We start from the raw sequence: 14,713 nt of genomic DNA, 5'->3' as shown, positions 1-14,713 counted from the left end.
CACTCTCTCGCCCAGACTGGAGTGCAGTGGCCACTCCTGGCCACCGCAGCCTCGACCTGCTGGGCTCCGGCGATCCTTCCGCCTCAGCCTTCCAAGTAGCTGGAACTACAGGTGCACGCTACCACACCCGGCTAATTTTTTGATTATTGTAGAGATGAGGTCTCACCAAGTTGTCCAGGTGGGTCTCAAACCCTCAGACTCAGGCAATCCACTCACCTCAGCCTCCCAAGGCGCGGGATTACACTGAGCCACCAAGCCTGGCTAACTTCAGATATTTTAAGTCACTGTCCTTATAGCATTCCTTGTGACAGCTGAATTCAGACTTTTGAACATGGATGTCTTCCTATTTTTACTCTGAATCTAGCTAAAAAACAAACAAAAACACCTTTACTTATTTTCAAAACAACTGTAAACATGCAATGAAATATAATAGCTGTGCCCTTCTTTTTGTAAGCAGTTGAGAATATTTTTAGCAGAGGGTACAAGTTTTTAAGCTGTATGTATTTTCCATGCCATCCATCATTAAACCAAAGGAGCAGAACTACAAACAAGAAAGCTCCTAAAACAAGGGACAATTTTCTCACGTGACTGGGGATTTTGAGGGATGTGTTGTGATCTATTTTATTTTACTCCAGTTACATGTTAGATACTATCCCTATTGATCCTTTTATCTATAGAGAGGTGACATAAGCAGGGGACCTACTTTATGTATCTTTTAGGCTTTGCCAAATCCTATTTCCAGGACATTAAGAGTCAGGTGAGAGACAGACAAAATGTTTAGTTTTATTGCTTTCTTCAACACTCCAGCCAGTGTTGCCACATCATTGCCCATAGAAATATAGTGGACTAAGCAATGAGGAGGGGTTTATCTCTGGGCTAGAATCATTGCTGCGAGGAAGATATCAAAAATATTTCTTTAGCTTATGGAGCTAACTTGTTGTATGTCTCATTGTATGTTGTAGTGTGTGTATGTATATATGAGCAGAGATGCCTATACCTTGGTTCTCTGTTTTCTCGTCATGACAGCATGGCTGTTCTTAACTCCTTCTAGGCAGACTCAGTGGGATCCTCCTACTTGGGAAAGCCCAGGAGATGATGCTAGCCTTGAGCATGAAGCTGAGATGGACCTAGGAACCCCAACATATGACGAAAACCCTATGAAGGTGAGTGTGGCTTACACATAATGTTTCCTGATCATTTGGGAGTCTGTGTCCTGTCTTTCTGTAAGACTAGTAGCCACATGGATCTTGGGATTTTTTTTCCTTATTCTGAAAAATATGTGAATGATTGTTCATGTGTCAAGGTGGAGGTGAAATCAGGGAGAAAAAAAGTTGATTTTTAGACTTTCAAAAACTCAGATGTATACTATCTACCTATTCATTTGATAAATACATACTGGGGGGACCCAAAAAAACTCAAAATTTGTTTATTAAAAATTGTGTATTTATTCTTACCTGTTTAAACTTCAGTTACCTTCAAAGTACTCTTCATTTGATGCAAAACACCTTTCAAGGAGCTTTTTCCACTGCTCAAAAGTTTTTTAACTTGTCGATTTTGATACCTGTTAGTGCTTCTGCCATTTTTTGTTTCAACTCTTCCACATCAGCCAAATGTTTCCCTCTGAGGACTTTTTTCATCCAGGGAAACAAAAAAAAGTCACTGAAGTGAGATCAGGTGGTGGGGGGTGGGTAGGAATCATGCAGTTTTTGGTAAAAAACTGCTGAACACTTAGTGAGGTGTGGGCAATGCGCTTATAAATCACCCATCCCATGAAATGAGCAAACTCGTTGAAAGATTCTCCAAAAAAAATTCACTGAAGCTGACCACAGCCTCTTACAACAATCCTGGCTGATATACTGATCACAGTGGATTCCTAGAACACTCACCTAACGGGAGAAACCTGTACTATAAGGGGCCTGCCCTCCAAAAAATAATTCCAGTTTTTTTGGGTCCCCCTCACATGTAGGAGAGGGATTTTGAACAGACCAATCATAAAAGCATGTTACAGGGGCACTAATCAACAACAAAAGACAGAGAGGGAACAAGAGAGACCCTGAGATGATCATAGTATTCATACTCCTTTATAACTTTTTTTTTTTTTTTTTTGAGTTGGAGTCTCACTCCATCTCCCAGGCTGGAGTGCAGTGGCAAACTCACAACCACCCCAGTGTCGACCTGCTGGGCTCAGGCAATCCTTCCACCTCAGCCTTTGAAGTAGCGGGAACTACAGGCATGTGCTACCACACCCAACTAATTTTTAAAAATTTATTGTAGAGATGAGGTCTTGCCAAGTTGCCCAGGCTGTTATAATCTTAACTCTTTCCCTCTTGGTTCATGTAGATTTGCTACATTCTCCTGAATGGATATTTAGATTAGATTAGATAGGATTTTTTTCCGCATGTGTTTTGACTCTTTTAAACTGAAGTCTTAATTTAGATGGTGCAGTTTAATATCCTGGTATTTTGAGATTGGTAAGTCTAGAATAAGGTTAAATTGGTTACATTAAAACCTCACCAAAGGAGTATAATGCCATCATCCCCCCAACCCTTTTTTCAAGATTTGAGGCAGAGATAATTTACTGTGGAAATACTAGGACAGAGAAGGCAAGAAAGAACTTATTCTTCATCCCTCCCTCTTACAAGACAGTAATTGAGATTAGAGACCATACAAATAAAATATACAGTAGTTGAATTAAAGTAATTTTTATTCTTTCTACTTGTAACTGTGCTCACTATCTCTAAGGATGATGTGTCTTGAATAAAATTGAAGACATTTTTATATTATGAAACTTGAATAATATTTTTTTATTTTGAAAATAAGAGACACTAAAGTGTGAGGATAGGTGTGAAAAGCAAGAGGGAAGATAAGGAGCTAAAGTGAGAGAATTAAAGCAGAAACGAATTCATACCTCCTTTTATATTTTATTCACTTTTGGAGGAAATTTTTTTTCTTCACTATGTGTTTGGCATTTGCCAAAAAAATACACACTTAAGTTAACTCCATATGGAGCTTGCTAAATTTCAAACAAATAATTTGAAATCCTTAACCACTTCATTCCAGCTGCTACTCTCTTGTGTTTTCTTGAGTCATTTAGGAATATGCCCAGGACTATTAGGCAACTGCCATTTACATTATTTGTATGCTTAAAACAAACAACCACAATTCTCACTTTCTAGACTTGTATAGCCATGTTACTTACATCTTTTGAAAAATAAATGGGGATTGAGAAGAGATCTGGTGCAGCAATACAGCTGAGCCTTGGGGTTAAGTTTATAAAGCATGTTGGAAAACTTATAAGGCTCATTTCATGGGCACCTTAGCCATTAATCATGATTCAGTCTTTTGGTCTGGTATGTGTATATGTACTGGTTTAGGCCTTTCAGAGCAAAGGAGGAATAGGCATAAAATCTATTGCTACTTACTTTATGTTCAGGGACTCGCCTTTTCTTATTTGAAGACCTTGTACTAGGAAATCCAGGCCATTAAGACAGCCCAAATACAAAGCAGAATCTGAGAAGTAGGGGCCAAGTAAAAGGTAACCTTATATACCATGCTAAACAATTAGATTTCTGTTCTCCATCTAGATGGTAGGAAACCTTTAAAGCAGTATGAGCAGTGGCATGACCAGATTTACCTTTTAGAAAGCTCTCTAGTGGATATGGACCGGAGGGGTTGACTATGAGTGAGGGCTTTGCAGTGAGCTTATGGTAATAGTTAGGTCTACTCAGCACCAAGCATCACCTGTTAAAATTGCAGACTCTTGGCCAGGCATGGTGGCTCACGCCTGTAATCCCAGGGAGGATTGCTTAAGGCCAGGAGTTCAAGATCAGCCTGAGACACAAAACGAGACCCCATTTCTGTTAAAAAAAAAAAAAAAAAGAAAAATTACAAATGCATCCTCTCTCAGTTCCTGTCCCAGACCTGCTATATCAAAATCTACCCAAGGTAATTGACATGTACGTTAAAGACTAAGTAATAAGCAGTACTGTTTGTAATGGACTGTAAGAGAAATAAAATCATAAAACCTTAAGAGATACATACCACATAGAGTGTGTTTGTCAGGTTATGTCTGATCTTCAGTCCTCTGCTGCTGTGGATGCATGGTGTTTGGGGGTGTAGGGTGTTGGAAGTATTACAACCGAAAGGCAGTGCCTGAATTATAGTCTACTAGCTTGGAAATTTGGATCTATGTACACATTTCAAATCACACAGATCTGAGGTTAATCCCATTCTTTTTTACATTTTGGTTGTTTATCAGACATTTGAGTTCCTATTCAGCATAAGTGCTGTGCCCAGACCTGAGGATACAAAAGCAGTATGAGGCAAGATTATTGCTCTCAGGGGTCATAGGAAGGTAAGGTTTGAAAATTGTACAGTATTATGTGGTTAAGTGGTAAATTGGGGTTTTTGACTATAAGTGCTGGAGATATTTATAGACAGAGGAGATATAATATTAAGAGGAAACCAAAAAATACTTCAGAGAGAAAGTGAATTCGGTTTTGAATAAGAGTTAGGACCTTCTTGAGGGCTTTCCTTTAAATCTCAGGTCCTGCCAACCCTAGTGTGACACAGAGAGTTTTGTTCCAGGATCCAAAGGCTATTTGAGTATTTCCTCATGCTTTTTCCTAAACACTTTTCCATGACAAAAGAGAAAAGAGAGGTTAATGTAGTAAGTTTTCCTTTAAAGTTAGATTTATTATCTTAAAATGACTGATCTTTATTTAGCTTTTTTACTTTTTTGGAGTTAGAATATTCTTATTTTAAAATGATAATATGTGAAGGTTGTGTTTTGCTTTCTGATCTTTTATTAATATCCTTGGCAAAATAAAAATTTGGCAACGTCAGTGTTGATTTTCCCCAGTTTTTATTGTATTTAACAGATTTATGAAAACCCAAGGTCTGGAAAGCACTGCTCGAACACACCTAGCCAGAAAACAAAGAGTTAAATAAAATGATGCCCATTTTGGTTGTTGAGACCTAGGAAGCTGACAGAAATAAAACACTGTTAGCATTGTAACTGTTTCATTCAGCAGTCATTTCCTGAAGATGCAGTGGACCAGGCCATGCGCTCAATATCCTGTCTTTGAGGCCTGGTTTGAATTCCTGTACTGACTGGTTGTGTGTGTGTGTGTGTGTGTGTGTGTGTGTGTGTGTATACGTACAAACATGTTATAGGCAAGGGTGTAATTTTTTTTTTTTTTTGAGTTGGAGTCTCACTGTGTCGTCCAGACTGGAGTGCAGTGGCCACTCCCGGCCACCGCAGCCTCGACCTGCTGGGCTCCGGCGATCCTTCTGCCTCAGCCTTCCAAGTAGCCGGAATTACAGGCATGCGCTACCACACCCAGCTGATCTTATTGTAGAGATGAGGTCTCGCTGCCCAAGCGGGTCTCGAACCTGTGGGCTCAGGCAATCCACTCACCTCAGCCTCCCAAAGGCACAGGATTACAGGCTGAGCCACCGAGCCCAGCTGGGTGTAATTTTTAAACTCCCGTTTTGGAGTTAGAGTTAGTTATAATAAATAAATGAGTACACTGAATTCCAGGAAAGCTGGAATGCATTATTAAATTAATAGGATATTCATAGTGATGACAGTGGAAAAATCATGGGTATGATAATTCGGTTTCCATGGAAAGTTGTTTATTCTAACTTTTCAAAGTTAGAATTAAGGTTAGTACTTTTTTTGTTATTGTTAAAGAAATAGATGGCAGAGTAACAACTGTTAGTGTGGTTGATCAGTTTTGAAAGTTGGGAGAGAATGCTCTAGTTAGGTTTAAAATTCACAGGTGTACTGTGTAAGAATGTATCTATCCCTGTCATGAACTATAAAATATGAAGCTCTTTTTCCTTTCCTAAACTGTGAAAATTGAAGGGCCAGAACCAGGCAGAATAAATAGTTAGAATATTGTGGCTGTAATTTGACTACTTAAGGAACTTCAGAAGGAAAACAAAAGTTTTTTATGGCTACAGAGAAGTATTTGCTCACTGAGTTTTAGTTTGGAATTTAAACCACTAACTGAAAAATATAATTCTTGGTTTCATTGTGTAGTGAGGTAATAAAGATGATTCTCAAGATAATATTCCATTTGGAAATGACTTAGAAGGTAGGATTTCCACATTCTCTAATGGGAAACTATTCCTTGAGGCTCTGCTATAACGTCAACTACAAAGAAAGGAACATTTAATTACTTTCTGTTGAATAAATGATCATGTATTATATTCCCTAAGATATCCTCAGTTGGCATATAGGGACAGACTAAGAAAGTTAAGAAATCAGCACATTCTGCACTCGTAACCGAGAGGTGTTTGACACAGGAACTATATTATATACCCATAGAAGAACTCAAATTTTTCTTAAGCCACACAGTGCAGCCTTCCTCTTTCTTTATAATTTTTTTTTTTAGATTGGAAAATGTAGTTTATTTAGAAAGTGAATTAGAGAGAAGAGAGAGGGAGAGAGAGAGAGAGAGATTTATCTCTTCAAGGTAGGGGAGGGGGCCAAAGCTAAGAAACATGGCGGAGAGTAGCTCAGAAAGCCACATGGACACACCACACTTTAACAAAGCAATGGCCTTTCTTTATAATTTCTTTAAGACTAGGCTCTTGACATTTATATCATCACATTATTTCAGGAATATTAAGCAACAAACAACAAGGACTTCATTCAGAGGTCTGCAAAAGCAAATATAGTATATTCTAGGTGGGAAAGAGTACTGAACTAAATTCAATGCTTAATTCAAAAATAATTCTAAGGTCAGGTGCAGTGGCTTATGCCTATAATCCCAGCACTTTGGGAGGCTGAGGTGGGAGGATCGTTTGAGCCCAGGAGTTTGAAACCAGCCTAGCAACATAGCAAGACTTTGTCTCTACAAAAAAATTAGCTGGGCATGGTAGCACATGCCTCTAGTCCCAGCTACTTGGCAAGCTGAAGAACTATGGTAAGCTGTGATCATGCCACTGTATTCCAGCCTGGGTGACAGAGTAAGACTCCAGCTCAAAAATAATGATGATGATGATAATAATAATAATTCTGTTAAGTTGGTATGCTCCCATGTGTTGGGGGAGGTACATGTGTAAAAATGAAAGTGAATAGGAAATTATAAAACATTGTTCCTAATACTAGTTCTTAGCTACCTCAGGGGGTTTTACAGTAGAATTTTTAGTAGAGTTTCAAAGATGTCAGATTTACTCTGTTTTCAGAGAAGATTAGAGAGAGCATTCTTTGTTATTTTTCTCTGCTATAATATATATATATACAAGTCTCTCTTGGTATTTAACTAATAATGATAATGAGAGTGCACAAAGTAATTAAACTGGCATATATTTTTCTTGTTGTGAACAACAAAGGTAGAGGTGTCTTCTCTCACAAAGAGAATTATAGTCAAACCAAAACAAGACTTATAACTTTAGTTCCTTGAGTGCAAGTTTTAAGGTTTGGCCTGTTAATGAAAAAGTTATGCCATTTCTACCTGAGAAGAAGACAAAAACCAATTTGAGGAGGTTTTACACCTTATGTTTGATTTTATGTAAATGACACCTTTGGTAACTTGCTCTAAATATTCTAGCTATGTAACTAAGAAAGAAGAAAAACAGCCAAGCGTGGAGGCTCATGCTTGTGATCTTAATACTTTGGGAGGTCAAGGTGAGAGGTTTCCCTGAGCCCAGCAGTTGAGACCAGCCTGGACAACTTGGCGAAACCTTGTCTCTAAAATAAATGCCAAAAAAAAAAAAAAAAAAAAATTAGCCAGGTGTAGTGGCGTGTGCCTGTAGTTCTAGCTACTTGGAAGGCTGAGGCAGAAGGATCGCCTGAGCCCAGTGGGTCGAGGCTGTGGTAGCCGTGATCGTGCCACTGTATTCCAGCCTGGGCAACAGAGTGAGACCATGATGAAAAAAAGAAAAAAAATTTATTTAGCTTGTCATTTAGAGACATGGAGTTTTCCTTTGTTGTTTTGTTGAATGGATCTCTCAGAAGAGAGAGCAGGTGACTAGCTCATTGATTTCCACAATGCTTATGTCTCAAGGCTTATGTCTTCAAGCTCTAGAATTTGGAAATGAGATATGACAAACAAAATTATTGGTAAGCACTTGCGCAAAGCAATCCAGAGTCTTACGGGTTTTATAATGACACCTTTTCAGTACACATGACTTTGATAGTCTCTGCCTTTTTAAAGTATTTTTTCAATTTTATTTTTATTTATTCTTTTTTAAAATTTTATTTTAGAGATGGAGTCTCGCTATCTTGCCCAGGCTTATCTTGAACTCCTGCTCTCAAGCAGTCCCTCCACCTTGGCCTCCCAAAATGCTGGGATTACAGGTGAGAGCCACCGTGCTTGAACCTGACCTTAATTGTTTTGTTTAACCTGTTGACATTTAGTAAAATGTTTCTGTAGAGCTAAGTTTATCTACCTTCTTGTTAATATTTTTTTCGAATTTTTGTTCTTTTTCTATTTTCTTTTAGATTGATGTGGGTTTGTTTTTTTTTTTAAGTATTCTATTTTTTTCTTTTCTATTGGCTTATTAGCCATACCTCTTTGTCTTACTTATTGTTTTAGTGGTTGTTCTAAGGCAGTAGCTCAAAGTTTGGTGTGGGAACCTCTAGGGGTAACCCTTTGAAGGAAGCCACATGGTCAAAACTATTTTAATAATACTAAAAAATTATATGCTGTTGTCACTTTCATACATTCACAAGTGTACCTTGGAATTTTCCAGAGGGTACATGACGTGTTCAAATGCAGAAGAAAATGAGTTTCACATTTTGGAAATTTCGTTAATGTCTCAATTAAGTGAGACATTAAAGAGATTTCCAAAATGTAAAACTGTGCCACTCCTAAATAAATTTCTTTAGTTTTGGAAAAGTTATTTTTCACAAAAAATTATATTACCAATATTAACATAATGGATTTGTTGATGTTATTTTTAAATAAATACTAATTTTTTATCAGTTTGAATTTAAGTACTAATGTGAAAATTTTTGATAGACATAACTCATATGAATAACAGCTCTTTGGGGTCTTCAGTGTTTTAAGAGTGTAAAGGGATCCTGAAAACCTAAAAGTTTGTTAACCACTGTTGTATGGTTTACAATATGCATATTTCTTATTACAATCTACCGGTCTATAATATACCATTTTTCTATAATTGTAGTATAATTTACTTTTTCTATAATTGTAAGTACCTACTTATATTTTGCTCTCTCCTCTCCACTATGTTTTCATTGTCATCTTTTATTTATTTTTTTCATGATGTTATGAACCCCAGAATGTATTACTGTTTTTGCTTTAAACAGTCTGGGTTTTTTGGTTTGTTTGTTTATTTGAGTTGGAGTTTCACTCTGTTGCCCAGGCAGAAGTATAGGGCCACACTCACGGCCACTGCAGCCTTGACCTGCTGGGCTCAGGTGATCCTTCCACCTTAGCTTTCCAAGTAGCTGGAACTACAGGCATGTACCACTACACCTGACTAATTTTTTTTTTTTTAATTGTAGAGATGAGGTCTTGCCAAATTGTCCAGGCTGATCTCGAACCCGTGGGCTCAGGCAATCCTCTCACCTCAGCCTCCCAAAGTGCTGGAATTATAAGCGTGAGCCACCATGCCTGGCCTAAACAGTCTGTTAAAGAAATTTTAAAACTTGTATTAAAGTTCATTTACCATTTCCAGCATTCTTCATTCTCTTATGTAGATTTGAGTTTCTATCTTTAATCATTTTCCTTTAGCCTGAAGAATTTTCTTCAATATTTCTAGTATTTCAAATCTACTGATGATTAATTCTTTCAGCTTCCCTTTGCCTGAAAAAAGGCATTTATCACACCCCTTTTTTAAAAAAATAGTTTTTATTTTTAGAGCAATTTGAGTTCTATCTTGCCACAGCAAAACTAAGCAGAAAGTAAAGAGAGTTTCCATATATCCCCTGCCACCACACATACACAGCTTCCACCTCTGTCAACATCAGTCAATGCACCAATTGGTACATTTGTTAGAATTGATGAATCTACACTGACACATCGTTATTACCCAAGTTCATAATTTACATCATGATTCACTTTTGGCGTACATCTATGGGTTTTAACAAACGTATCATGGTGTGTATCCACCATCATAGTATGAAGCAGAATAGTGTCACTGCCCAGAAATCCTTTGTGCCTCTCCTTGTTTATCCTTCCTTCCCTCCTCCCCAGTCCCTGATAATTGCTGGTTTTTTTTTTTTTTTTGGAGTCAGAGTCTCACTCTGTTGCCCAGACTGGAGTGCAGTGGCACGCTCCCAGCCACCACAGCCTCCACCTACTTGGGCTCAGGTGATCCTTCCACCTCAGGTGATCCTTCCAAGTAGCTGAAACTACAGGCATGTGCCACCATTACCAGTTAATCTTTTTTTTATTATTTATTTTAGAGATGAGGTCTTGCCATGTTGCCCAGTCCGGTCTCAAACTCATGGGTTCAGGCAATCCTCTCACCTCCACCTCCCAAAGTGCTGGGATTATAGGCATGAGCCACCATGCCCAGCTTGATGTTTTTATATCTCCATAATTTTGTCTCTTCCAGAATGTCATATATTTGGAACCATGTAGAAGGTAGCCTTTTCATATTGGATTCACTCACTTAGCATTATGCATTTAAGATTACATCATGTCTTTTTATGATTTGATAGCTCATTTTGTTTTAACACTGAGAAATAGTCCATTGTCTGAGTATATCTCAGTTTATTTATTCACTCACTTACTGAAAGACATCTTGATTGCTTTCAAGTTTTGGAAGTTATGAATAAAGTACTGAAAACATCCATGTACAGGTTTTTGTGTAGATTTAAGTTTTCAGTCCATTTCAGTACATACCAAGGAGCACAATTCCTGGACCATATAATAAGAGCATACTTAGTTTTTTAAGAAACTGCCAGATTCCTACTTTTATTTTGAAGAATATTTTCACTGGATATAGAATTCTCTTTCTCTCTCTCTCTCTCTTTTTTTTTTTTTTGGTTAGTCTCACTCTGTCACCCAGGCTGGAGTGCGCAGTGGTACAATCATAGCTCACTGCAGCCTCTATCTCCTGGGCTCAAGTGATCCTCCTATCTCAGCCTCCTGAGTAGCTGGGACTAAAGGCATGTGCCACCATGCCTGGCTCATGGATATAGAATTCTAAGTTGATATTTTCTCCCCTTTCAACTCTTAAAAAATGTAATAATAGCTATAATTGTTTTTATTAAGAATATAATTCTAGCAGTGTGGTGTTGTATGCTTGTAATCCTAGCTACTTGGGAGGCTGTGGTGGGAGGATTGTTAGAGCCCAGGAATTTAAGACCCTGTCTTAAAATGAGAGAGAGAAGCCGGGCTCGGTGGCTCAGCCTGTAATCCCGCACCTTGGGAGGCTGAGGTCAGTGGATTGCCTGAGCCTGCGGGTTCGAGACCCACCTGGGCAACTTGGTGAGACCTCATCTCTACAATAAATCAAAAAATTAGCCGGTCGTGGTAGCGCATGCCTGTAGTTCCAGCTACTTGGAAGGCTGAGGCAGAAGGATCGCTGGAGCCCAGCAGGTCAAGGCTGCGGTGGCCGGGAGCGGTCACTGCACTCCAGTCTGGGCGACAGAACGAGGCTCCAACTCAAAAAAAAAATGAGAGAGAGAGAGAGAGAATATAATTTTTACCTTTGTTCTCCCCCATATTTCATATTTTTGTCTTCTATAAATGGTTTTTAGCAGTTTGATTGTGATATCCTTGATTTTGTTTTGTGTTTAATCTGTTTGTGATATTTTGCACTATTCAGATCAGTGAGTTAGTAGTTTTCATCAAATCTAGAAATATTTTAGTCATTATTTTTTTCAAGTATATGTTTTGTACTATCACCCCTTTACCTGGGACTCCAATTACATACCTATCGCACTGTCTCACAGTCCCACTAAATCTCTGTCAAAAAATTTTCAGCTCTTTTCTCCTTGTGCTTCAATTTGTATAGTTTCTGTTGCCCTCTTTTTAAAGTTCACTGATTTTACCTTCTGCTGTATCCAATTAGCTACATTCATTTTAAAATTTCAATTGTATTTTTCAGCTCTAAAATTTTAATTTGCGGCCAGGCACGGTGGCTCATGCCTGTACTCTCAGCACTTTGAGAAGCCAAGGTGAGAGAATTACCTGAGTGCAGGAATTTGATACCAGCCTGGGCAACATGGCAAGACCTCATTTCTACAATAAATCAAAAAAATTAGGCTGGGTGTGGTGACTCACACCTGTAATCCCAGCACTTTGGCAGGTGGAGGCAAGAGAATTGCCTGAGCCCAGAGGTTTGAGACCCACCTGGGCAGCTTGGCAAGACCTTGTCTCTACAATAAATTAAAAAATTAGTTGCTGTGGTGGTGCAGGCCTGTGGTTCTAGCTACTTGGAAAGCGGAGGCAGAAGGATCACCTGAGCCCAGGAGGTTGAGGCTGTGGTGGCCATGATTGTGTCATTGTTCTCCAGCCTGAGAGACAGAGGGAGTCCCCGACTCAAAAAAATTTTTTTTAATTTATTTATTTTTTGATAGTTTTAATTTCTCTTTTTAAAAAGTTCAGGTAAATATTTTTTGCTGCAATTAAATGTCTACTTTTAGTAGTCAAGTCCCAGAAGAAAATGCCATTTTTAGGACTATGTTTAACTGAAAAAGCTCATTTAAGTGTAGGCAACTGTTCTTGACTTAAGGTAAGCAAACTAAAGTTGCATGATAAAGTCCCAATCGGTTATCTCATTCTTTTTTATTTTTTTGAGTTGGAGCCTTACTGTCACCCAGGCTGAATTGCAGTGGCACGCTCATAGCCACTGCAGCCTTGACCTGCTGGGCTCAGGTGATCCTTCCACCACAGCCTTCCTAGTAGCTGGAACTGTAGGTGCACGCCGCCACACCCAGTTAATTTTTTATTTACTGTTGAGATGCGATCTTGCCAAGTTGTCCAGGCTGTTCTTGAACGCTGGACTCAGAAAATTCTCTCACCTCCACCTCCACAAGTGCTGGGATTATAGGCTTGAGCCAATGTGCCCGGCAGATATCTCATCTTAAGCAAAAACTCTAGGTCATAGCTTGTACCTTTATTGCAGCTTTCACCCAAAATATATTTTTTATCATCTGTTACCCAGGAAATACTGGTTATTATCCTGTTAGGCTAAAGAGAAAGACAAACAGTAGGATGGTGATTATATGTTTAGGTATTAGGATGTCTAGAGCCCCAAATAGTCTATATGCAGGCCACTATGATCATGTTTGTTTTAATCAGACACTGGTCCAAAGTCTCACTTTTTTTTTTGAGTCAGGTCTGTTACCCAGGCTGAATGGAGTACAGTAACACAGTCATGGTTCACCGCAGTCTTAAACTCCTGGAGTCAGATGATCCTGCTTCAACCTCTCAAGTAGCTGTGACTACAGACACCTGCCACCACACCTGTCTAATTGTTTGTTTTTTTGTGGAGACAAGTTGTTGCTATGTTGTCCAGGCTAGTCTTGAACTCCTGGCTCATGCAGTCCTCCCAAAGTGTTAGGATTACAGGTGTGAGCCACCATGCCCAGCAAAAGGGTCACATTTTTATAGAAGCTGCAGTTTTTCAGTTCCATGATAGGGTAAAAACAGGAGAGCACTGTGGTTTATAAAATCAAAGGGTGATGGCTCAGAGTTAGGACTATTTCTTGGTAGCATTGAGATGATTGAGATGGTCTACAATAGATCTGTGGGGGGAACTTAGAAGTGTTGGCTGCCTTCAAGGCCTCAAAGGCGTCTGCCTGTGCACTGCAACGTGGCTACCCTTCTGCCCCACAGTCAGATAGGGTATGCTCAGCCAATGATGGTTCTCCATATGATCCACAGCTACCAGTGCTGCTTAATCCACTGCCTACTAGGAATGCTCAGTGACAGAGGAAGGTAGTCAGGAATGTTATTGACTATGTTTATGTTTTCCTTTATATCCTTGAACACTTATATAATAGCTGTTTTATAGTTGACTGCTAATTTCATCCTTACTTTTATTTCTAGACATGCTTCTACTAAATGATTTTTCTTGTAGTTATTGGATTAACATTTTCCTGTATCGTGTGTTTAGTAATTTTCAGCTGAACATTGGACATTTTGACCATTACGTTATTGAATTTCAGAATTTTTAAATTTTCTATTAGAGAGTGTTGATCTTTGTTCTGATAGCCAGTCAAGTTACTTTGGATCAGGTTGATTCTTTAGAGGCTTGTTTTTAATCTTTGTGTGAGGTTGGATTCAGAGTAGTTTATTTCTCTAGGGTAACTTCTAAGGTGTGGCCTTTCTGGAATCTCCACTGAGTGGCCCAGGTTATTATGGAGTTTTCTTCCCTTACTGGTGGAAGTGCACACATCCCCCAGCCTTTTGTAAACTCTGGAAATTATTAGTTTATAGCTCATCACAGGCACTCTGAATTCCAGTCTCTATCTCCTTAGCTCACTGAGACCTCCATAATATGGTTTTCCTCCCTGCACCAGAATCTACTAAATGCTTCTAGGCAGAAAGCCAAGGTAATCATAGGGTTTAGCTCATTTTTTTTCTTTTGTCAGGATTATAGTTCAGTGTTACCTAATGTCCAGTGTGGAAAAGCTGTTGTTTCATGTATTTTATCTAGTTTTCTAGTTTTTAATGCTGAGAGGGCTACTCCATTAACAGTTAATCTGTCAGGACAAGAAGCACAAGTTGGTGGACAGGCTATTTATTTATTTCTTCTTCTTCTTTTTGGGGGGGAGTGG

General features: G+C 38.8%; 1 protein-coding gene across 2 annotated transcripts in view; it reads left to right on the top strand.

Moving 5' to 3' along the window:
• The window catches only part of SETD2 (SET domain containing 2), a 108,038-nt gene that overhangs the window by 83,170 nt on the left and 10,155 nt on the right, over window positions 1-14,713 (top strand). For both annotated transcript variants that reach the window (XR_002482721.1, XM_008071233.1), the window contains one exon: window positions 1,052-1,163. Coding sequence is in view for 1 of the 2 variants with exons in the window: in XM_008071233.1 (XP_008069424.1) it covers window positions 1,052-1,163 (112 nt within the window). In the remaining variant the exon portion in view is untranslated. The remainder of the gene's footprint in view (window positions 1-1,051; window positions 1,164-14,713) is intronic.

Source organism: Carlito syrichta, unplaced genomic scaffold (assembly GCF_000164805.1).
Source record: "Carlito syrichta isolate Samal-C Ts95f unplaced genomic scaffold, Tarsius_syrichta-2.0.1 Scaffold314220, whole genome shotgun sequence".
NCBI classification, from domain to species: Eukaryota; Metazoa; Chordata; class Mammalia; order Primates; family Tarsiidae; genus Carlito; species Carlito syrichta.
This window is presented reverse-complemented; position numbering and strand designations above follow the sequence as displayed.